Source organism: Quercus suber, unplaced genomic scaffold (genome assembly GCF_002906115.3).
Source record: "Quercus suber isolate HL8 unplaced genomic scaffold, Cork oak 2.0 scaffold_343, whole genome shotgun sequence".
Classification (NCBI taxonomy): Eukaryota; Viridiplantae; Streptophyta; class Magnoliopsida; order Fagales; family Fagaceae; genus Quercus; species Quercus suber.
Genome location: NW_027069795.1, coordinates 759,845 through 783,528, shown reverse-complemented (window position 1 = coordinate 783,528; position 23,684 = coordinate 759,845). Strand labels below are relative to the sequence as shown.

Below are 23,684 nucleotides of genomic sequence, written 5' to 3'. Positions count from 1 at the left end.
GATCTTTTGAATTCATATAACTGCTGAAAGTCACATGAATTTTTGAGGATATTATTTTAATTTGTGAAAATTTATGTTAAATATCCTTTGTTAGTTTATCTTTATGGTGAAAATCTTGCTTTGTCAACTGTTGATTTTTTTTTTTTTTTTGGGCAACAAATGAGGAGGAATTCAAATCCATATTCTACTCATGTAAAGAACAGAGAAATATCATTGAGCCACAAAGCTCTTAAACAGTGTCTGCGCTAATAACATACTTTGTGTGTGTTTGGCATTGTTTATTTTTGCCAGCTTATTTTATTATTCAGTTTATTTTTACTACTATTTATTGATCTCACTGCACTTTTTGGCACTATTCATGAGTCTCACTGTATTATTTCAGCTAACTTTTACTTTTATTTACAATACTTTCAGCAAAAAAAATTTCAATTTCAACTAAATAAACTGCATCCAAATAAACACTTTTTCTTATGAGCAAAACTTAAGTACAGCTTAGATGGTATTCTTTAGATTCCCCTCTTAAGATTTAGCCATGTGTTTACTTAACTAAAAAATACACTTTCACCCCATAAGAAAAAATTTACATAGCAAAATCTTTTAAAAAAAAAAAAAAAAACCTAAAGAATAACATCTAAATACTATACCTAAATCTTGTGCTTCTCTTATACTAGTGGCCCATAAGCTGATTGAATTACTCCCATAATCCCATTGTCTTGGTGGTATGCCTAAATAACTTCGGAGGGGGGGGGATACTTGAAGTTTACTTCAATCGTCAAATCAGATGGCTACTTTTCACAATAAATTACCACCTCCAAATTTCTCAGACTAGTAGTTTGGGAACTTAGCTTATATAATAAGATAAAATTTCTTTTAGGAGGGAGTGGTTTGACAATGGGAGCGGGCCAAAATAGGCCTTGGAAGTTTGTACTTCAACGACTTCATCCACCTTCTTATAGCTAAGAAAGCAAGTAAATAACAAACCCTTTTGAGTGACAAAAAAGTCGAGATTGGAAACTCCTTTAGCTTTCAAATCTCAGCCATAAAAAATAAAAATAAAAAATATATAAAAAAAAAGTAATAATTATGGCTACTTTTGCTACAATTTTGCTACCTTCAAGTAAGAATTATGGCAAAATTATGATGAGAAAAAAGTGGCCAATCAAAAGTGAAATAATTAATAAAAGATCTCAACTACATGCTCAAGATACTTCTTGCTCAACAAGACAAGTCTCTCTCTCTCTCTCTCTCTCTCTCTCGTATGGTCATATTTATGATGTTGTCCCACTTAGCGCTGTTTCAAAGCTACAACATTCAAACTACCAACCTTTTTCTTCTCCTTCTTTGAAGCAATAAATAGACAAACCTCTAAACCCTTTGGAAAAAAAAAAGGAAGAAGAAAAGAAAGAAAAGCATGCAATAATGGACTTTTCTTCTTCTTCTTGTTGATTTGAAGGAACAGAGACAGCAAAAAAATACACAGAGCTCTAATACCCAAAACCCTTGAAACATAGAGCAAGAAATAACTGACTCTCGAGCTCAAATAAAACAACAAGACCAAAACATCATGAGCCCTCAAATTCAAAAGCGACTCTGTGACTATTGCTCAGAAGCCACAGCTCTTCTCTACTGCCGAGCAGATTCAGCCAAGCTCTGCTTCCTCTGTGACCGTGAAGTCCACTCTACCAACCAGCTCTTCTCCAAGCACACTCGCTCACGTCTCTGTGATTCCTGTGACTCCTCCCCTGCTTCCATTTTCTGCTCTACAGAGTGCTCTGTTCTGTGCCAGAACTGTGACTGGGAACGCCACAGCCTCTCACTTTCACAAGTGCACAATAGGAGGCCACTCGAGGGGTTCACTGGGTGTCCTTCTGTGCATGAATTGTCGGGTATTGTTGGGTTTGAAGAGACGGGTCATAAAGCTCTGTTTTTGAAGGATGAGAGCACTGGTGATGGTGATGATTTTGATGGGCTTTCAGATTTTTTGGTTTGGGATACTCCTTGTGCTGTTAGTCTTGATGATTTGATTAGTTCGACGAGTTCGGAGCACGATTTTCAGGCTATGGGAGTTCCTCCTCTGCCCAAGGTCAATTATGTAACTTGCTCTTCTGCTTTATTTTTTATTTTTTAAATAAATTAAGTTGTTTTATTTGGTTGTCGTAAAAGAATACATTTAGTCAACTCTAACTAGTATGTTGGGGATCCATGGTTGACCCCGAAAATTTTGGGACTAAATCTTGATATTGTTGTTGTTTTATTTGATTTCTGAGTGCTGAGAAAACAGGAAAAGTGATATGAACCACCAGAAATGAACTAGTAAGTCTGGTGTTGTATTAAGTTTGAGCTATTAATCCACAAGTATTACGTTAATTGGTCATTTATGGTTCTTACTAAGTATCATCCATTTTATTATTGTGTTAAACTAAGTGTAGGTTTTTACTTATGGGGTTCTTGTGAATTAAAAATTTGTATGATATGATATATATATTTTTTAATGAACTCTTTTCCTTTTGGCTTAGCAATGTATTGTTTATTCTTACAGTAATTGAATCTGATGATTTCTGATTTTGTTTTGACATTGAATTTCAGGTTCGTTTGCTGGGGTTTATTTGATTTTGGTTGAGGCTTTTCTTGGATATGTGATTATATGGAATGTTAAATATTTCTGTAAAATTTTCTGTTAGACTACTGCAGTTTTGACTTGGTTCTGGGTTATGTTGTTGAATCAGAATCGTAATGCTGCTTGTGGGCTATACAAGGACGAAATAATCAATCAGCTTCGTGAATTGGTAAAGTTGGAACCCAACTTGAATTGTGAAAATGTGGATGCTGAACCCCTCACTGGTTTCCAACCACTGCTGTCTGAACAAAATGTACAACAAGGAGATATGGTTACAGGTTTTGCACATAATGCAGAGCCATTTGTTTTTCCTAAATTTGAGGTAAACTTCTTACTCCGTTGGTATTCTGCAAACTGTTTTCTGATGCTTGCCACATTGCTATTTTCCATATTCAAGCTTTCTTTTGTACATTTGTCTAACATGGAACTCCTTGTCATTATATCTTCTCATTTGATATGTATAGCGTTATTGTTTTTATTCTTTACTTCTTGATCACCAATTTAAGGTGTAGGAATTGTAAGTGTTAAATATTAGCTATGATATATTCCAAAGTTTTTTTTTTTTTTTTGACCGATATATTCCAAGTTGAATATGCTTAAATAGATGCAGAAGAGGGAAACATAAAATAGGAACACAAGAACACGAGTGTTACGTAGTTCAGTCTTACGACCTACGTCCACAGAGGAAACCCTTAAAGGTTACATCTTTATTATATAAGAGTGTAGTACAAAACCTATGTTACAATGAACCATAAAATAAATCCTAGATTAATAGACTTCTAATACAAGTAAGAGACTTAGCTTATACACAAAGCAGAATTAGGTTTGGGCCTATGCTAATGGGTTAATATATCTCTAACATCCCTTCTCAAACTCAAGATGGAAGCTTGAGATTTGATAAGGTTGAGAAGATCCTCTAAATGAAGTTTGGCTCTGTGACGGTAATTTGAGGAAGGCAATAATCATGCAGTATTGATGCGACTTCTAACAATGGCATGACTTTACTGAAGAGTCAAAGTAGTAGTGGGAAGCCAAAGAACCATAACTTTAGATATGATATATTCCATGTTGAATATGCTTGAATAAATACAGAAGCGGGAAGCATAAATAGGAACACGAGAACACAAGGGTTACGTGGTTCAGCCTTACGAGCTATATTCACGGAGAAAACCCACATCTTTATTATATAAGAGTGTAGTATAAAACTTGTGTTACAATAAGCTATAACATAGGTATATATAGTAGAATAAACCTTAGACTAATAGACTTCCAGTACAAGTAGGAGACTTGGCTTGCACACAAAGTAGAATTAGGCTTAGGCCTATGCTAATGGGTTGATATATCTCTTACAGTAAGAATTAGATCTTAACTTGTGAATTAGTTCTTGCCGTGGTTCTTTCTGAGTCAAACTAGCAGTTTCCCAAGTGGATAATCTTACATACTAGTTTAAATCTTACCGAACATTACTTGTTAATTTCATAACTGAATCACCTTGCCAAGTAGTGACATATCCTACAATCATGTCATTGTGAAATGAAGTAACAGCATTTGATACCTGTGTCTTGTAAGATGTAAGATATGATGGAGTAATAGTCCATGTATGTCAATCTGATTCATTAACTCTACTGCTTTTCTTGTGAAAAATCAGATCACCAAGTGGACATCTCACTTTCTCAAACCTAAAATTTTCTATGTTAAATAAGTTTGGAGACATAAAATACCAACATAGCATGTTATTTATTCAGATAAACTAAAGATCATTGTTAGATTCTATACCAATGCACCCTATCTGTTTTGTGTTATAACTTATAGTTTCATTTCTTTAATGTTTGTTGGGGCTTGAGTTTGTTCAGCCATTAGAGAACTTGTTAGATGTTTGAATTCTTCCAATTTCGCTATCTTGTTTATGAATATGATGTATTGTTTCAACAAAATAAAAGTGGAAAGTTTAAATGTTTTCCTCATTGTGCAGGCAAGTGCATTTCAGTGCTGTACTGGTAGTAGTGAGGCTGCAAATCATTTTTTTCTTCCTAATTCATCAACAAGAAGCTACCTTGAGGAAAGTCATGTGGTTCCTGACAAGCATGCAGATATTAGTTGCAGTGTCACTCATGCCAATGATGGTAGTGAAGGACATTCACGATATCCTGTTAAATCTGAAACCTCATCAGCTTTTCAAAGGGTTGCTTCACATGAGTTGAATAGCCAGGAGAGGGACTCTGCATTATCACGATACAAAGAGAAGAAGAAAACAAGGAGGTATCATAGCCCCACCCTTTGCCCACAAATGTATGACTTCTCAAATATTTGAATTTTTTTGGAAGTCCATCAATCACTGAAGTGTTTCATTTTGAGCCTCTTAAAAATTTCAAAAACTTAAAATGTTTCCAAAACATGGTACATATTTTTCTCAAAGTTACAACTGTAAGGTTTTGGAGTTTGCTTTGATTTATGTTAGCTTTGAAATGGCATGAGCTGAAATATTGAAATTGGAATGTTATCATGCTCTCATCAATGTTAAAAGTTGAGGTTACTGAATAAGTAGGAACGAAAATGAATTTTTTTTTTTCTCCGGGATAAGTTCACACAATGGATGTCTTCTTATTTCTAAAGTTATCCTGCTAAATTCTTTCTTATTGATTTATATGTGGCTCACATTTTTCATCTTGTAATCACATTTGGACCTAGTATAATGATGATCATTATGTGGAAACAACAGGTATGAAAAGCACATTAGGTATGAATCACGGAAGGTTCGGGCAGAAAGCAGGATAAGAATCAAGGGACGCTTTGCTAAGATGGATACTACAGGTAGGCAGTTGTAACATCAGAATTGCTAATCTTGTTTTGTTCACCGCCATTGTATTAATTATTAGTAAAACAAGTTTCTCTTCTATCAGGTGAAACGAATTACTATTTGTATATGTAATAGCTTTTGAAGCTAAAGCTTGGAGAGTATTTTTGGATTTCACAATTTTCACTTAAGCTAAATGTAAAATCTAGAAAAATCATTAGCTTTTTTATGTTCACAATTTTCACTTAAACAAAAGTTACCTTTGGTCGGATTCTGTATAAAGTAGCTATATCCTATATGATAGTAACTTATTATGTGCTGAAATGTGCCTTAGTTGGAAAAGAGTTACGACTAAATGCTTGTCCAAATTTTATAAGCCTCTCCCTTGTAACCAACACTCACTTTGCATACCAAATCATTGCATTGGGAACTTGTGCTTCTTTTATTCCAAGTACAAGGAAGATTCAGCCTTTGTTGCCATTTTTCTTAACGAAAGTTTCCGTTTTAGTTTTACATCCAGCACAGGCAACTGAGACCATCATGCTAGATATGGTTTTCATTTGCACCATTGATAGTAGGAACATGCACTTCAGTTCAGATGAGTGTAGACTGTAGTTACCAGAACATTTGGTATGGGACTCAAATAGAACTCATATTAGTAATGGAAGATTCTCACAGTGCGTAAAGTCCCATGATGGTCATGACCTTAACACATATAATCTAAGGTTTGGTTAGATTTGGTCCAGATATACCACAGCCAAGAGGATTACAAACCACAAAACTGTTGCAGATTGAGAATTACCAAACCTTACTAGATTTTTTTTGCTAGGCAATAGGCATAAGTGTGAATGGCCAAAGACTCAAACGTTAATCCAACCATATTTTTGATACAAGAAGATGGTTTTCGAGGGTGTGGTGATAAAATCCTTTTTCGTGGTATAGACACTGGTTCTATCATTACCTTCTAATTTTTTTTTTTATTAGTTAAGCTAACTGGAACCCACAATTACCTTCTAATTAAGCTTGCCTATAATGCACTTAATACAAACTTGGGAGGATCATTTTTCAAATACATGACATGATGGCACTATGAACAAAACTTACTGCTCTTTGCGCTAGAGGATTGTGTGAATGTTGTTCCATTCAGATTTAATATGGATTATTATATCACAGTTTTAGACAAAATTGGCAAAAAATTATCTTTTTAATATTAATTATTTAAATTGACTTGGTCCATTGGTGCTCATACTAAAGTCTAAAGTCACCAATTATCACAATTTTTTCACCTTTAGACAGTTGGCATTTCGACTTGAGGATTGAAATTTAAGATCCACGTTTCAAAAACAAATTTTTAATACTTGAAACCACAAGAAACTCTAATTGCAATCAAACAAAAACATTTTGAAAATAAATATTTAATATACTCAAAAAATGAAAAAAAAAAAATACAAGAGCATTTTAACTGCAATTAAGTTTGGAGTTATTCTTAAAAGGGCCCCAACCAATAAATGATAGCCACGTCCAAGAAAAAAATGGCAAAAAGATATTTAGACCTGTCAGACAGCCATGTGACCATCCCAACTAGCTGAACCAGCTGAGAACGATTCACACACGGCCACGATTCATCCACCAGGTTTGGGTTTCTTGTCTCCTTTGTGATCAAGAAAACAGACGTACAATCCTATTGGATAGATCCTGTTCAGGTAATGTCGTATACTCTTTGGCTACGCTAAATAATATCATGTCTTTTCAATGTGGGACTCTTCTGTTTCGTCTGCCAAAGCCAAACGAATACTTTGTCCCTGTGAGCCATCCAGGTTCTAAGTTCTAAATATCATCATGACCTGGATGCGCAATGATTGATAGAGGAGAGCATTACTTCTTCCATAAAAAAATAAATAATAAATAAAAAACCAATAGGAGAGCATTAGTCCAACTTTAAAATAATTCAACTATTTAAACCAAGTATATGGGCTTCCTGTGTAGATTTTTATTTATTTTTATTTTTAGGGATGAATAATCCATAGATTCAAATTGCAATGGCTTCCTATGTAGATTACTTTAGGCTTACATTAATTTTACATGGAAAATAATTTGTGTCTATAAAATTAGGGGATCCCCAAACCCACGCCACTCTCTAGAGATTTTTTTTTTTTTTTTTTTTTTTTGAGAGACGCCACTCTCTAGAGTCTTATGCACTTCTTTTAATTTTTCTTCTATTACCAAGAGTTTGGTTAAATTCAATTGATTTTCATTTGTATTGATATTTATAGACAATTTAAATGGCAAGACATGATTATTTATGTAGTAATATACTAACTTTAAAAATAAAATAAAAAAATTGTCTCATCTTTAGGCTTTTGGGGCAACTGAAAATTTTGGTCAAATTGAAATCATATGGTATTGTTGTGTTCTTTATGTAGGAATATAGAATAGGAATGGTTAATTCCCAAGACTTTGTGAAGATGTGGTTGCTCATATGATAAAATTCTCAACGGTGTTCATCGAAAACAATTTGCCTTTAGCTTTTTTATATTCACAATTTTAAATTAAACAAAAGTTACCTTTGGTTGCTCATTGGACGTGGAATATGTGTAAAGACAAAATTTACTACAAAATTGATTGTAGCCTATGGTTACAACCTTACTTAATATTTTTGTATTAAAAGTGAATTTTGGCAAGTCCACTATTAGAATAAATCTTCTTATTATATTCTCTATACTTGCAAGATTTTTAGAAAATTAAAGATTAATAACTATGTTATCAATAAATGGTGTATGTAGGGTCACAATTTTCGGTCCAAGCCCAAAAGAATTTGTCAATGGTCTAATGAGCCCAATACAATAAATTTTTAGAGAATGAGATGAAGAATTAGGCTTTAGTGAAGGTCAATAATGGTTGGTATCAATTATAAAGAAGAACACACGAATAAGATATATATAAAAATGATTGCAACTCCCATCCGAGGAGGCAGATAATGGTATAAATTGATATAGATGGTTTGCAATTCAGTTCTGCATGCTATAGTAGTTTCTTCTTCTTTTTTCCGATCCCCTTCTTATGCAAGATTCGTTACATTATATAGTTCCTCTCAGTTCATCTTGATTGTACACTTGTTGGTCATCTAAGCCCTTACTTGAATGCATGTCCCATCTGACACCTCCTCTGGCTTCTTTGTGAGTTGCGATGACCAAAGAAACACTGTTCAGGGGTCTTCTCCACATAAATGCGGCCAAAAAAGCAGCTGCAAGGTATTTAATGCAATGACAGCAGCTTTCCTTTAGATATTTCCTTGCCTCCTTCACACTTGTGTGTCTCAGAAGTATATCTCTACCATTAGAAATTCTATGGAGATCATTCTTACAGTTGGAACTCAAACTTGAGGTGTGTCACTCGCTGCTGAGGACAGGTTTCTACTTGGACCACCCTTTACTTATTTCTTACGTGTCAGATTTTAAATTAGAGTTTCTCCACTCCATTTGTCTCTCCTCGAACGTAATTGCGCCCTCGAATAAGGCCCAAGGCCCAATATATAAAATTTTGGGCCATTTTCCCCCACAGTTTAAATTACAAGTTTTTGTAATTTAAAATTACGCATAAAATATAAACTTATAGATCATATAGTAAATAATATCCGATTGACACAAAATTTTATATGTGTTAAGAGTGTAAAGAACATGCAATTCAACTATTAGATTTTCAAAATATGTAATAATGTCTATTTTATTGAGTATGAAGCCTTAGACAACAGTAAATTTTGTAATTAAATTTTGTCCATCTTTATAACTATTTAAAACATACATACATTAAAAAACAAATTTTCATAAATTTGGGGGCCCTCCCGACATAGTGTGACTCCGCATATTGACTGAAACGACTCTCTCTACATGAATTTAGGGCAGGCCATTGGATAGCTTATCTTCTCACCCAAACTTTGTGGAGAAGTACTATTAATTACTTAGTCTGAAGGCCAACATATTTTGATCCATGTGATATACTAATTTGCGTTATTTTTAACTTTAGATTTTGTGTTAAAAGTTTTGTGGTTGGATGAAATTATTCAAATTATCTTTATGTCAAAAATTTGGGTTCAATTTTCCCTCCCTCACTTGTGGAAAGAGAATTATAACAAATAACAACATTACCACGTTAGTAACTTTCTGTCAAGAGTCTTGGAATTTAATTGACATTTTTTCATACATGCATAAAGTGCTTGAAGATCTAAGGAGGAAAGAGTTCGAATTGTAAAGTTAGCAGGATATTGTAACTTTCTAAAAAAAAAAAACATTAATAACTTTCTAAATCTATGTTAGTCCTATCTTGTTCTTGCATGTGATATCCAAAATAATCAAGTTCATACTATATTGCTACTGTTTCATAGAAGCAGGGCCGGCCCTTCCACTAGGCCAATTAGGCAATTGCCTAAGGCTCTCAAGTGGAAGGGGGGCCCAAAATTTTAGAAAAGAAGGGGTAATAGAGGCAAAAAAAAAAAAAAAGTTTCAGATGAATTACAAAAATCTAGCACATCCTTTTAACCAAAAAACAAAAATTTTGGTAGATCCAGTTAAACATTGGTTCTAAACAAAATCATTACCCAAAAATAACATTATTATCCTCTAGACATACCAAAAATCAACAAGATAAACTACAAATCTGGTCTAAGAGATTAACCACAAAACAATCACAAATAAAACAACTCAAACCCCTAAAAATTTTACCGTTCCCTCTGCTTCTTTCTCTCTGCTCTCTGCCTCTCTCTGTCTCTCATTCTTTCTTTGATATTCTCTCCACAGTTTTCAACTACTCAAGCAAGCTTCCTCCACCTAGACCGTCTCTCTCAACTGCTTAAGCAAGCTTTCTCCGCCTCTCTCATTCTTTCTCTGAATCTAATTCTTTACTCTCCACCTCTCTCAACTGCTCACCGTATCAGGTATAAATATTTGGGCACTTCGCTTGGCTAGTTGGCTTTCTCTTCATTTTATTTGTTAAGATAATAAGATTAGGCCTTTGGGCCTGTTTTGTTTATGGCTGCCTAGACGTTTCACGTTTGTTTGGGCCTTCAATTTTTTTTTTTTTTAATAAAGCCTGCGGTTTTTTTTTCTTTTTTGGGGGGGGGGGGGGGGGGGTTATATATATATATATTTAATTAGTGGTAATATATTGAATAAGTCTTTATTTATGCAGATTGAAATTGTTAAAAACTTGTTATTGTTCGGTAAAACTACAACAATACTTTTTATATAAATCAGGTTTTATTTCTCATTTGTTCTACACTTGAAAGTTATTTTTTTATTTTAGTCTTTATAAATATATTCTTTAATTAGAAATGTCTACTAGAAAATATGCATCTAGATATGAAAAACTTTAAAAAAGAAATAAAGAAGAAAAATTAATTGAGTCTCAAAAAGGATCAATGGATAAATTTGTTATTAGTAATAAACAAAATGTAACACAAAATTTAGATGAAAATATCAAAAATGAGTAAGAAATTCACCAAAAAGAGTTAGAAGATAATGAAAATACAATTGCAAGATAACAATGATGTTCAATTTTGCTATACAACAAGTCTTGATAATAAACTTCAAAATAATTTAAAAGAAAATGAAAATAATGAGAAAATGGATTTACATCTGCAATGAATTCATCTAAAAAAGTTGTATTGGAAATGGAAATAGAACATGTATTTCATGAGAAACGTATAATTCATAGAAAGAAACAATTTGATGAAAATGTTCATAATGAGACAACACATTCTGCTGAAAAATCTTTTAGAATTGATTATTTCTTATATATAGTAGATAAAGCAATTAGTTTAATTAAGAATAGATTTGAACAATTTCAAATATATGAAGATATTTTTAGTTTTCTATTTAACTTCACAAAATTGAAGTCATTAGATGATGATAGTTTACAAAAATACTGTCTTAAACTTGAAAATTTTCTCAAACATAATGTTTATTATGATATTGATGGTTTAGATTTATTTTCAGAGTTAAACATTTTAAAAGAAATTTTACAAATAAAAGATTATACTCTAATTGACATACTAAATTATATAAAAAGATTAGATTCATTTTCAAATACATGCATTGTTTATAGGATATTACTAACAATACTTGTTACAGTAGCTTCTACAAAAAAAAAAAAAAAATTCAAAATTAAAATTAATAAAATCATATTTAAGATTGACAATATCTCAAGAAAGATTAAGTAAATTAGTTATATTATGAATTGAAAATGAGATGTTAAAAGAACTTGAATACAAAAATTTAATTAATTAATTTGCATCTCAAAAGATAAAAAAAATATATTTTAGACAAAATATATTATAATATAAAAATATTAATTAAACATTAATTTAATTAATAAATAAATATAAAAAAATGCCTCATTTTTAGTTCTTGCCCAAAATGTCTAGGGCCGGTTCACCATAGAAGCAGCAATTAATAAACCACACCAACCAGCTGTTTGGCATCGAATTCAATTAGCACACAGAAAAGCATTTACTAGTCCTTTCTTCTTCTTCTTTTTTAACTTTTGAATGCCAAGCTGCACATACATTTACTACTAGTAAAGTACCAGCACATAACAAGCTTTCTTACACCAAACCCTACTTCGTATAATTAATTTACCAACAACCCTATTTTTCATTTTGGTTTCTTGTGAAGTCCCAAAACAGCAAAGGCCACAAGCAAAAGAAAGGCAGAAGAACCAATCAGGGACAGAACTAAGGCAGCAGTGAAGTGGTGACAAAAGGCACCAAACATATCACACACCTTTCCCCATTGCACGTGTGAGTTCCCGTCACGGCCAATGATTCCAATAGCAGCCGCTGCACCATTTGCAGAGAAGAGTAGTGCCATTATGACAAGGTCTAGAATGCTTAATACCAATACTACTGCATCTTGGTTGAAGCTTGAGCTGACTGCCAATGAGTACACCAAAGATGCTGCTGCATACGAACATGCTATGGCATTTGATACCAAGAAGTACCTATATATTTGCAAGGGTAATAAAGAATTAGGATCCCCATTTGATACCAAAGCAATTCTTAGAATACTATGAGTAACATAATCTCTTTCAGAACATGGGAAGATGACAAGTTATATATAATCGGAAAGAACATCATTTTCACAAAAATATACTAATAAACATTTTTATGCATCAATCACATATGGTCACATCAGTAGTTATGAAATAAATTATACAAAATATTGTCCCTAAACTTATTGGACATCTTAAATTTTAATGACTCTTTTTCAGTATGTGCTTATCAGGCTATCACATACGCATTAGTTGTCATAACATTTGTATTGTCAAATACAAAGTGCTTAACGAAAACATTAAAGGATTCTTTAAAAGCATATATCTTCAAAACCATAAAACTTTTTGTTATATTACATTATGCACTTTCTTTTATATGTATTTTTGAGATGAAAGCTATAGAGTTTATGATGATCTCAATAGTATAAACAAACACATGGTTTGATTTCTTCGGAAATAGAAGATCAATGATTGGACTATTTTCAGTACAGTAGTGGCCAGGGATCCAAAAAGTTCTACATGGAACAATGAAATGAACCATAGCATGTATAAACAAGAAACAAGTTTGAGACAAGCTTACACAAAAGCAGACATATACTGCCACTTTGCAGTGAATTGAAGATGCAAGGTGGGTAAGCTTGGTGTAATAGGAATAATCTCGGTCTCCTTGCTAACACCCACCACAACTGCTGCAACCAGTGTAAAGGCCAAGGCAAAAAGTCTCAGGAAGGCATCAAAAACCCTTACTCTCCTTGGACTCTCTACCACTTTCACATCACTCCTCACTCCATCCATGTTGTTGTGCTTGCTGTACTCCTAGTTCTACAAGAGAGAAAATAAAGAGAGTAGAGCAAAGGCAAAGAGTTATAGGAGAGGGTGAAAGACTGCATCAATGTAAATAAGATATTGGGAGAGAGTAGGTGGGAAAGTGAGGGAAGTAAAAGCTAGCATTGAAGACAAGTCATCTGCTTGTTTTAAATAACCATGAACAACATAGTGAAAACTATACCAGTTCATTTGGTAAAAAGGTTTAGTAACAGTCACACTTGCAGGCTAATTAAACTACCTAGAATTATTCATGTCACGTAGAAGAGTAGAAGACTAGAAGGTGATAGCTAAAATATTTAGGTCTTGGGAAAGTTATGGGACTTAGTTTTGAAATGAACCCCTGATGGTCTGCGTAGTCTAAAGACGCACATGTTTTTTCATATTTGTTAAAGTGGCATATTGGCATGCAGTGATTAGCGTAAATAAAAGTTTTCGTATGAAAATAATGTATCTCTCACAGAAACTTATCATATCTTAGCAATTTTGAAATATTTTGTATTTCTAACATTATTTGAGTGGCTTTAATATCAAGTATTAGAGGAGCCGATGCAATCTGCATTGGTTAAGTCATAGCCTCATCACCTCAACCACATCAAAAGGAATTTATTAGTGATTTCAAACCATGAAAAGTAATAGTTCTTAAACCAAACCAACGGTCATGTCGTCAACCCCAAAGATTTGAATTCAAAAACTTAACCCATAAAAGAATCTAACCACTAGGTTGGGTTCGTGTGTGTTGTCACACAAGAATGTGTTGTCACAATCATATATTGCATTTGTTGGAGGTTACTCTGAATGCGACAAGGGATTGTAGGTTCCAAACTAAACTGTATCAAACATGCTAGACTTGTTTAATTAATCAATATTAATTTCGTCCATTATTATCTACACCTGCACACCGAATGGTCCATTCTCAAAGTACTTCGCAGTTTGCAGATAATTTAGATCTAGGTTCTGACTGGGCCGTCGCACTAAAGAAAATCTCTTTGCAATGGGCTTCAATCCAAAAGTACAGCCCATCAATATGGGTTTATAGTTATTTAAAATGCAAAATTTTGCTAAGTTTCACTTAATATTTTTCATTTGAACGTAAATTTTAACAAATTTATCACTTGATAACATTTTTTCATATATATTCTTCAATTTTGCAAAATTTTCATAAAATTAAAAATTAATAATTATGTCATCAATCAAAATTTTAAATTTTAAGTTTAAAATAAGTTTATAAATTGAATAGTAAATAATATCTGATTGACACAAAATTTAACATACGTGTTAAGAACATATAATTTAATGGGTTAGATTTTTTTTTTTTTTATACAAGATAGAATTTTTACTCTAGCCTAATCTGAGTGTATATGTATGTAAAACTTCCTCTTGGAGACTTAAATCTTGACCCTTGCCCCTAACACTCCACAAGCATTTATATTTGTAGAGTGACCACCGTACCAAGAGTGCGCGGTGATTTAAATTTTAAAAATATATAGATATGTTAATTTTTTAATGGGACTTATAGCCAAACTGTCTCAGTAATCATAACAACAACTTATAGTGACATCACACTGTTATTAAATTATGTTTACATCATTAGGAAAGGCATTTGGCTATATGGGCTCTGGGATTTTTTTTTTCCCACCCATATTTTTTTTGGGTCACCTGTTACAATGGACAAGTAATACTAAAATAAAAGAAATTTAGATGAAGGCTAAATTATGCCTTACAGCTTATAGATAACAGAATTATATTAAGCAAGGCTACCCAAAGATCAAACTGGAAGAAGCAAACCCAGCACAGGGAGAATTTACTAATTAAGTCAAATAATTAAAGGTTTTTGTTAATAAAAAAATCACAATCGATCAGGTTGGATTGGTTAAATCATGAATCAATCTTATTATTTACTGTCCAAAGACTCCAAACCCGTTTGATTCGTTAAGATCATTGAATCAAATTAAACTATTTAATTCATTGGATTTGGTTGAATCAAACTCAATCAATAAATATGTAAAACTAGTTTATCAACTGAGTCAATTTTTCTAGGATAAAAATTCACATTTTTTTTTCTTAAATACTCAATAAATTTTGATATTACTAATCTAAATATAGCATTTAGATTATTTAATATTGATGTCGCGGAAGCCTGAAGAGAAAGCACACACGATGCTCTCTTTGATGGACAAAAACTAAACTGTTAGTTCATGAGTAGTAAACCTCGAGTCCACAAGGAGTTCCTTGAATCCACAAAGTGATAGGTCTGGAATCCACCAGAGAATACAATAGACATAAGTCTGAATTTTTATTGATAATAAACTATGAAAAACGTTTACAGACTTAGAGACCTATTTAAGGGCTCCTTAAAACTTGACATACAAGAAAATATAATCTAAAATAACTCCTAATTGTTACCTAACCATAACAGGAACCAAATTTGACCTAAAAAGCATTAAATGCACCTAAAAACAAGGAAATAAATCATCTAAACCTAAAATAACGTTTTTTTACATAAAAATACCAAAAATAATAAATTACAATAATTAAATAGTAAATTGTGTCCTACATTAGACCCCTCCACTTGAAACAAACTCGTCCTCGAGTTCATCTTTGAAATCTGGAATCTCCCATGCCAAGAGAACAAATATGTTGAATACTTCATCTTCTTTGTCTTCTTGCCAAACTTGAAAGTCATTCTTTTATAGCATTTGATCGCAGACCAAGCCCATTGGTATTGGAGCGAATTGTGAAATCCCTCACAATCCCTCCCTCACAATGCGGCTCCAACAACTCGAACCTATGACCTGGGCTCTGATACCACTTGTCAGACCGTATGCCTTACCAATCCATCCAACCACCAATTGGTGAAGGATGAGGGGGCACAAATCTTTTATAGCATTCGATCGCAGACCAAGCCCATTGGTATTGGAGCGAATTGTGAAATCCCTCACAATATATAATGGGTTTCACCGTTTGGTTGCCGAGAAACAGTGGGTTTGTGGGTTCTGTTTTGAATTTCTAAAAAAGGACAAAACTTTATATTTGCTGAGGATTTAATTTTAATGGGTTTGTGGGTTCTGTTTTGAGAAACTTTATATTTGTTGTTTGAGATTGAATTGGTTTGTGGAAATCGGATTATGTTGCTGGGTTTGTTTATATTTGCTGAGGATTTAATTTTAGTGCTTTGTTGGTTGTTCCTATGATGAGATGCAATTGTTCACAAGTCTATATAAATTTTAGAAATTTTGATTGAGTTTATGTTTAATGGTGTGATGGTACTATGTTTTAATCAAGAGAGAAAGCTGTAGTTATTTTTTGGGATTTTTTCTTCGCCCGGTTTGTTTTTTTACATGGATGCTTAAATTGTGAATTTAAAATTGTGTAGAGGTTATAAAAATACAATATGTTGCTCTGCTCTGAAGTTCTCAGTTATTGATATGTGTTAAAAATAAGGCTGATTTTTCATTATACTTATATGTGAAGGTCGATACTTCAAATTATAGTAAATTTAGGTTTTGGAGCTTAAATTTGAAGAAGTGTTTCTTTATGCGATTAGGAAAAAAAAAAAGTGACTTTTGTTTTTCACGGTACTAGAAACAATCATAGGCAGCATAACTGATTTTTGTCAATGATTTTGGGGGCAAAGACAAGTTTTAGGGGTTCCTTTTTGCCTTGAACAAATCTAGCAGCTTTCTTCTAATGGGCTACCCCAAACTTTTTAAATGCACAAAGTTATTACTAAAGTATAATTGGCTTGCTTAAAATTGGCCCTTCTTATAGAAAAGTCCAATACAGTTAATTGATAATGCTGTTTGAATTTTACTGTTGAAAACTTATGATTTGTTCCAATCACATTCACTATTCTTTTGCAAGTTGGGCCAATCACATTTCAGACCAACTTTCAGCCACATCTTGTCTGGACCTTTCATTAGGTTGGGCTGCTCTCATCTTAATCCTTTATTTATTTATTTTTTATTTCATAAATATGCTTATCTTAATCCATGCTTATTGTAATAAAATTAATATGTATGCCTCATTTTTCAGTTATGAAAGTGGTAAACAGGCTATATGTAGGTCTGATGGTAAAATAGGTTGTGATATGTTTTAGTTATAAGGTTTTAGTACAAATGTTAAATCAGGGATTGGAAAAGTTTCCGTACAAAAATTCCAAAGCTGTAGGCCATTGCGATAGAAAGTCAAATGGAGCATTTGTTGAGGTTAAAACAAAGTCTTGTACAAAGGTTTTGTAAATATGTATTTGTAATTGTATTTTTTAGTGAATTTTCCTTCCGGGTTAGATCCCCAAATTGGTTTTCTGTTGAAGAGATTATTCATTTATTTTCCATTTTAGTACCAAACTTGTGTGTCTTTTGATTGCTTTTATTATTGTCTTTAAATTTGATGATTACTAACTATGGTTGAGACAACAATTCATAATAATCTATTTGGGACAAATCATAACTTCATTATTCAATCCTTTGCTTTGGGTATAATTCTAAATGTTCAATTGGTTAATGAGAGCTCTTACAACACATAGGGGTCTAATTTGAATATTTAAATATATTTAAAATAGCGCGTATTATTTATTTAAAATTATTATATAATCTTTTATATTAATTTTATTTTTAATAAAAGCATGGCCTATATGATCAGTATTTTTCATGTAATTTTAAATATTAATGTTCTTTTATTTGATTATTTATTCATTTTTTTTTATGAAATAGTTTCTTTAATGTATATATGATTATTGATTAAATCATGCATTTATAACATCATCACCATGATATTCCTTCATGTAACATGTTGAAGAGAAATATCACTTTATTTCCACATTTTCACGTTTGTTTTCTGTCCAACATCAAAATGACAACGCCTTTCAAAATAATTGGCTTTCTAGAGAAGTAGAGTAAAATGTTTTTCTTTCTCCTTTCTTTGACAAAGTTTAGCATATTCACTAATTATAAAAAAGCATAATTCTAAGTGTTGGTAGGTATTTGTTCACATCATTTTCATGGTCTACTTTCAATTAACTCACTATTGCCTTCCCTTCCATCTAAAATTCGTCTTCTTTTATTTGTTTTTGTTGTTGGCCTTGAAGGTATTAGGATTAGTGCCCTTAAATCCTATTGTATGATGCTATGTATGATATTAAGTTTGACATTGTATATGACATTATGTATGACTTAATATTGTGTTTAATAAATTTGTTTTATTATTATCTGAAATAATGGTAACATGAATATTCGGACATTATCAAATAGTCCATGAGATGCATAGTATGTGATTTATGTGAAGATTCACAGAAGATATAAATCACAAGTTCTTTGTAAACTCAGAATTATAGTTCGTAGTCGGTGATGAAATTGGGCATTTCATCTGCGAAGACTATAACATATCAACTACGATGATTTGTCTTGATCATGGAAGTAGAGACTTCTAGTTGATGTGTTAATATGTTTTAAGAGTTAAGACATATTGAATTGGACCGCTGTAAGATTTATTATTCTCCTAATGACTGTCATATGAATAATAAATCTCACGGCTTACATTTGCATGAACTCTTAATCCTGAGAGAATAATGGACCTGATCATAAGGTGTAGGTTGCTTTGATATATCAGGAGTGAGATCTAAAGTAATGGTCAAAACCTCAGTATATTGGGCAGCCACATTTAGTGTTGATAGAACATATATTCTCAAGATGGAATTCATAGTCTCTTAATGGAGATATAAAATATTTCCTTGAGATAAGTTTAATGAGTTTGTTATTCAGAGAGTTAGGCCTAACCATTTTAGTAAGACTAAAGTATATATTTATGGAATTGGATTTCATAAATATATAATGAATAACATTAAAGGATTAAACCGGGTACTCAAGGATTAAGATGTAGTAATTTACAAAGTGACAGTCTACATTAATGACTTTGTATTACTACGAATATTTTATGAAGGGGTTGCATGTATAATAAAGTCTTGGGATATAATTTATAGATAAGACCTAGAGTGCAACTATATTTATATAATGGTAACTTTAGATTTGTCAAGAGTTGACAGAAAAGCTCAAGGCCCATTGGAGCTAGTGTCTTATTGGTCCCTTTTGGTCTCACTCTAAGCCACACACTTAAGCCCAATTGGGAAGGCCCAAAAAGCCAGCCCAATTAGATAAATTAGTTAGATACAAAGGGAAAAACGTTCAGATTTTCAGAAGCAAGAAACATCATTGTGAAATGGTGTGCATGTGAGTTTTTGTCACTCACTAGTCATCCCTTTGTTACCAATTGAGAGACCACATATCTTGGGCGTTAGTGGAATTGGAGTGAAGATTAAAAGTAGTTCCAAGTGCTTCAATCTTTTTTTTTGAAATTCACCGCTTCAAGGTACGATCTCTTGTTCTCAAATTCTGAAATTTACTTAGTACGTGTTATTAATATCGAATGAAGTAGATCCGTTTAAAACTTATTTTCCGCTGCACTCATCTCTAATTTCCATCAGAAGGTCCCAAAATCCAAAGATGTTTGTTTTTTTCTTTCTCATATTAAAAACACATGGAATTGATAGCTCCCTCATTGAAAAGAAAGCCAAAATACAAATTGCAATCAAGGATTAAGTTTGGGTTTACCTAGGTGATTGCATGTTGACAATTGAATATTAATAACACAATATAGATGAAGGAATAGGACCATTCAATTTATATCTCAGAAGAAGCATGTGATTCAGTACTATAGTACCACTCACTTTTGATTGCATAACACAAACTTACTGTTACTCACTATGTTTCATTTCAGTATTATGTGTTAATGAGTCTTCATGCGAAAGATATCTTAAGTTAGTGCAATGTTAATACCCCAAGCAACTTAATATATATACATACTTTAAGTTAGTGCTGCGGCAATTCATTTAGGGAAAAGTAGAATTAAATTGGGGTTTGGGTCGAGAGTGCTTGTGTTACTATTGTAATCTTCTTATTTTATAGTGAAACTTTCTTTGTCAATTTATGTGGACGTAGGCATATTGTGCAAATCCTCGTGTCTATATATTTCTTCTCTTTTCTTTAATCTTGCCTAAATGGGTTTATTTTCGCAACAATCATCTTTAATAGAGAACTAATAAATAATCAAGAGTCGAATTTATTTTTTTAGAATCTTTCTTACATTGTTTTTGTTTTTGTTCTGAACAATATCTATTACATGCTAACTGCTTATCATTTTTGTGCAGTATGGCTGCTGCAAATGCTAGACGGATTAACCATGCAGAGCCTGGTCCCATTGACAACTCGGTGTTGACACAGCAGGCCAACCATCGGTCCGAAGCTATTTGGAATAGGCAGGTAAAACGCAACAGTCAATCTTTAACTAATGTACACCAATTTAATTTATACAATGTACATGCTCTGGCATATATTAATCCATTGTTCTATTCTATGCAGGATCCAGGGACCCTTACCTGTCGTAGCCGTAGTAAAGAGTTCTCCAATCGAGAGCCAATGGTGGACGATCGAGTCGTTAACATCAATAAGGCACTTGGTTTGGAGGGACTCCTCTGGCTCCCGAGTAGAGAGATTGACCATAGCCTGATAACGGCCTTAGTGGAGCGATGGCGGCTCGAGACTCACACATTCCACATGCCGCATGGTGAGGTCAGCATCACATTGCAAGACGTGGAGGTCCTTATCGGGCTTCCTGTTGATGGTGCCGCTATAACAGGGAGCACACAGAAAACCTGGACTGAAGTTTGCCGGGATTTCCTTGGGTTTCAACCTGTAAATCAAAACTAGCATAAGCAACTCAATGGTCAGAGGATTCTCATCAGCCGACTCTTAAAGCAAGTTGCTAAACCATTGCCGCCTAATGCTGAAGAGGATCAGCTGCATAAGTATGCACACTGCTACATCCTAGCGCTATTAGGGGACACAATATTCGGCAACAAATCCGGCGATAGGGTGCATCTAATGTGGGTACAACTATTGGAAGACCTTCGCAACCCACAAGTGTACAGTTAGGGAAGTGCTTGCCTTACATGGATGTACCGAGAGTTATGCAGGGCAAGTGATAGGGACACAAGTCAGATCGGTGGGTGTTTATTGTTAGTCCAGTATTGGGCATGGGCCAGGTTCCCCTATTTGTGCCCGGCAGTTAAGCGTGGCCCGCCAATGGGTGCTTACAGTCCTCCAGTGCGTGCTTCACTGTCCCTAAAGTAAGTCTCTCTTGAATCCCATCCCCAATTGAGTAAAATCCTATAAGATTATCTTACTTGTTAATGTGATTACATTATAGTTTTAATCATAACATTATCTTAGTAGGAAAGTTGTAGATATTGATCTCTTGTTCTTGATTGTTGTAGGTGGTTGTGGGTCCCAAACAAGAAAAATAGGCCCGCCAATATCTTTAGGGACAGGTATCGCGAGCAAATAGCTTCAATGTTGCCATACCAGGTATGAGAATGCCCTGTTTTACACGTTTAGGAACAATCTTATAGGTTTGGTGAATTTTGAAATATAAAGCTTAATGTGTTGTGTACTTGTGTTGTTTGCTGTTGTAGGTGGTGTGGCAGTCATATGAAGCTGAGATCGAGAACCTTCCGCCGTGGTGCATTGCAGGGAGGGCCGTGTGGACGGAAACAGTGCCGCTTGTATGTTTCCATTTAATAGAGAAACATACGCCGGATCGTGTCGTTCGTCAGTTTGGGATGATCCAAGAAATTCCCCAGGCTGTTGACACTGATACAGTCCTACATAAAATTGATTTTAGGGGGAAGGTCGGTGTGGATTGGATGCGGAAACATGCTGTGCATATAGGCCACTGGGGTAATCGCCTTCAACGGCGTTTTGAAGTAGTGCTTGGTGAGATGCCTCAACACCACGAGTACTTCGGCTGGTTCAACAGGGTAACTCGGAGGTTCATCGATAGGCCCGGTGCTAAATTGACTATGCTGGTAAGTTCTCCAAGTCTTCTACATCTTACCGTACTTCTTAGCATGAAACCACTGTTTACATAACATGACATATGTTACTACATTTTCTGCTTAGCACTTGCTCTCCCTATAATTTGCAATTATTACTACCAGAACTCAATTCAAAACCAACATTTATTTTATTATCGATTGGCATTGTTGATGATTTAGGCATTACTAATATATGTGGGTTTTCCATGTGCAGGTTTCACTTGTCAACCGTTTGTTGCAGCATCACCCAGTGGGCACAGAGGAGCACACTGACATTAATGATGTGCTGACGGCAGTGCATCATATTGACCGTGTACAACCTCCCATCCCTGAGGCCCCGAATGAGGAGGCAGCTTCTCCTGCGGGCCCAAGCACGAGCACAGCTCCGACTGGATGTCCCTCTCGTCAACCTGTTGCTACCCCTCGAGGCCTCCCTACCCCCGATCCCTCTCCATACACCCCACATCCATCTCCTAGGCTTACCATCCCTTCATCCACCTCATATCCATCCCTTACCCTCACCATCCCTTCACCCATCCCACATCCATCCCCTAGCCTCACCATCCCTTCATCCACCCCATATCCATCCCCTACCCTCACCATCCCTTCACCCATCCCACATCCATCCCCTAGCCTTACCATCCCTTCACCCACCCCACATCCATCCCCTAGCTCCATCATCCCTCCACCCACCCCATAGGAGTTCCCTGAGCTATCACCCATTCCATCATTTGACCTGGGTATTGGTCCAACCCCTCCTCACATGCAACAGGAGCCACCGTCCCACAATACGCCTACTGGCCCTTCTTTGGCCATCGACCCACCCCTTGTTGAGCCTGAGCAGGCTGTTGGGTTACCTGCAGTGCCAGAAGGTCGGCCAAAACGCATATCAAAGGCACCTCCTTGTGGGACAAGGGGGCACAAACATGGACACAAACCTGGGCCCGAGGCATCTAACGAAGGACATGCAAGACCTCCTCCTCGTTATACAAGACAGCATAAGGTTCAAAAAAGGTAACTCATCCAATACCTTATTCCTTTGTAAGAGCGAAGATACCTTATTCCTTTGTAAGAGTGAAGTGGATGGTGAGGATGTGGGTTTAACATATTATTTTTGTTGTTTTCATTGATTTGAATTCAATTTGATTGATTGAAGGTGAGAAAAAGAGACTTTACCAAATTAGAGTTCAAATTGGATCACGCTAATACGCCTTTGCAAGCTTGTGTGGATGATTTTTTCATTGCTATAGCTCAACCCGTTTGTAGGTATCAAATTTTGAGTATAACACGTCATTTCTTTCTTTTATGCTTTGAGTATTTTCTTTATGTGTCTGTGTCTGTCCTGAAATTGTGTGTGTGTTTTATTCAGGTTCTTCTTCATCAAAAGTGTCATTCTCTTATAACACTTTTGCTATTTTCTAAAAATATGAAGCACGGCTGTGTGTGTTGTCCAGGTTCTTTACACCATTCTCTAC

The 23,684-nt window shown here is 34.3% G+C and overlaps 2 protein-coding genes and 1 pseudogene across 3 annotated transcripts; 1 reads left to right on the top strand and 2 right to left on the bottom strand.

Annotated features, from left to right (window-relative positions):
* The first annotated feature begins 1,267 nt into the window (after nucleotides 1–1,267).
* On the top strand, nucleotides 1,268–5,640 carry LOC112020564 (zinc finger protein CONSTANS-LIKE 13). 2 transcript variants are annotated; one of them, XM_024053119.2, is made up of 5 exons: nucleotides 1,268–2,083; nucleotides 2,727–2,939; nucleotides 4,590–4,906; nucleotides 5,337–5,428; nucleotides 5,518–5,640. In XM_024053119.2, the coding sequence occupies exons 1-5, from the start codon at nucleotides 1,565–1,567 to the stop codon at nucleotides 5,544–5,546; spliced, it is 1,170 nt and encodes a 389-aa protein (XP_023908887.1). In that variant the 5' UTR covers nucleotides 1,268–1,564; the 3' UTR covers nucleotides 5,547–5,640. The 2 variants fall into 2 exon arrangements, with proteins under 2 accessions (XP_023908887.1, XP_023908888.1); XM_024053120.2 differs by having other exon boundaries at nucleotides 1,275–2,083; nucleotides 4,590–4,876.
* A 1,321-nt stretch (nucleotides 5,641–6,961) lies between these two features.
* Nucleotides 6,962–7,124, bottom strand: LOC112020571 (small nucleolar RNA U3; annotated as a pseudogene).
* Nucleotides 7,125–11,854: 4,730 nt separating this feature from the next.
* On the bottom strand, nucleotides 11,855–13,341 carry LOC112020562 (CASP-like protein 1E1). Its single transcript, XM_024053116.2, has 2 exons — nucleotides 13,036–13,341; nucleotides 11,855–12,404 (listed from the first exon to the last, which is right to left on the bottom strand). The coding sequence occupies exons 1-2, from the start codon at nucleotides 13,248–13,250 to the stop codon at nucleotides 12,059–12,061; spliced, it is 561 nt and encodes a 186-aa protein (XP_023908884.1). The 5' UTR covers nucleotides 13,251–13,341; the 3' UTR covers nucleotides 11,855–12,058.
* Nucleotides 13,342–23,684: the final 10,343 nt, after the last annotated feature.

Bases quoted from the DNA above. Each gene is read 5' to 3' on its own strand.
- LOC112020564 (XM_024053119.2), top strand. From the start codon at position 1,565: ATGAGCCCTCAAATTCAAAAGCGACTCTGTGACTATTGCTCAGAAGCC. The intron at 2,084-2,726 runs GTCAATTATGTA...TTGTTGAATCAG, and splicing joins GAGTTCCTCCTCTGCCCAAG to AATCGTAATGCTGCTTGTGG. The intron at 2,940-4,589 runs GTAAACTTCTTA...CTCATTGTGCAG, and splicing joins TTGTTTTTCCTAAATTTGAG to GCAAGTGCATTTCAGTGCTG.
- LOC112020562 (XM_024053116.2), bottom strand. From the start codon at position 13,250: ATGGATGGAGTGAGGAGTGATGTGAAAGTGGTAGAGAGTCCAAGGAGA. The intron at 12,405-13,035 runs GTAAGCTTGTCT...GCAAATATATAG, and splicing joins CAGTATATGTCTGCTTTTGT to GTACTTCTTGGTATCAAATG.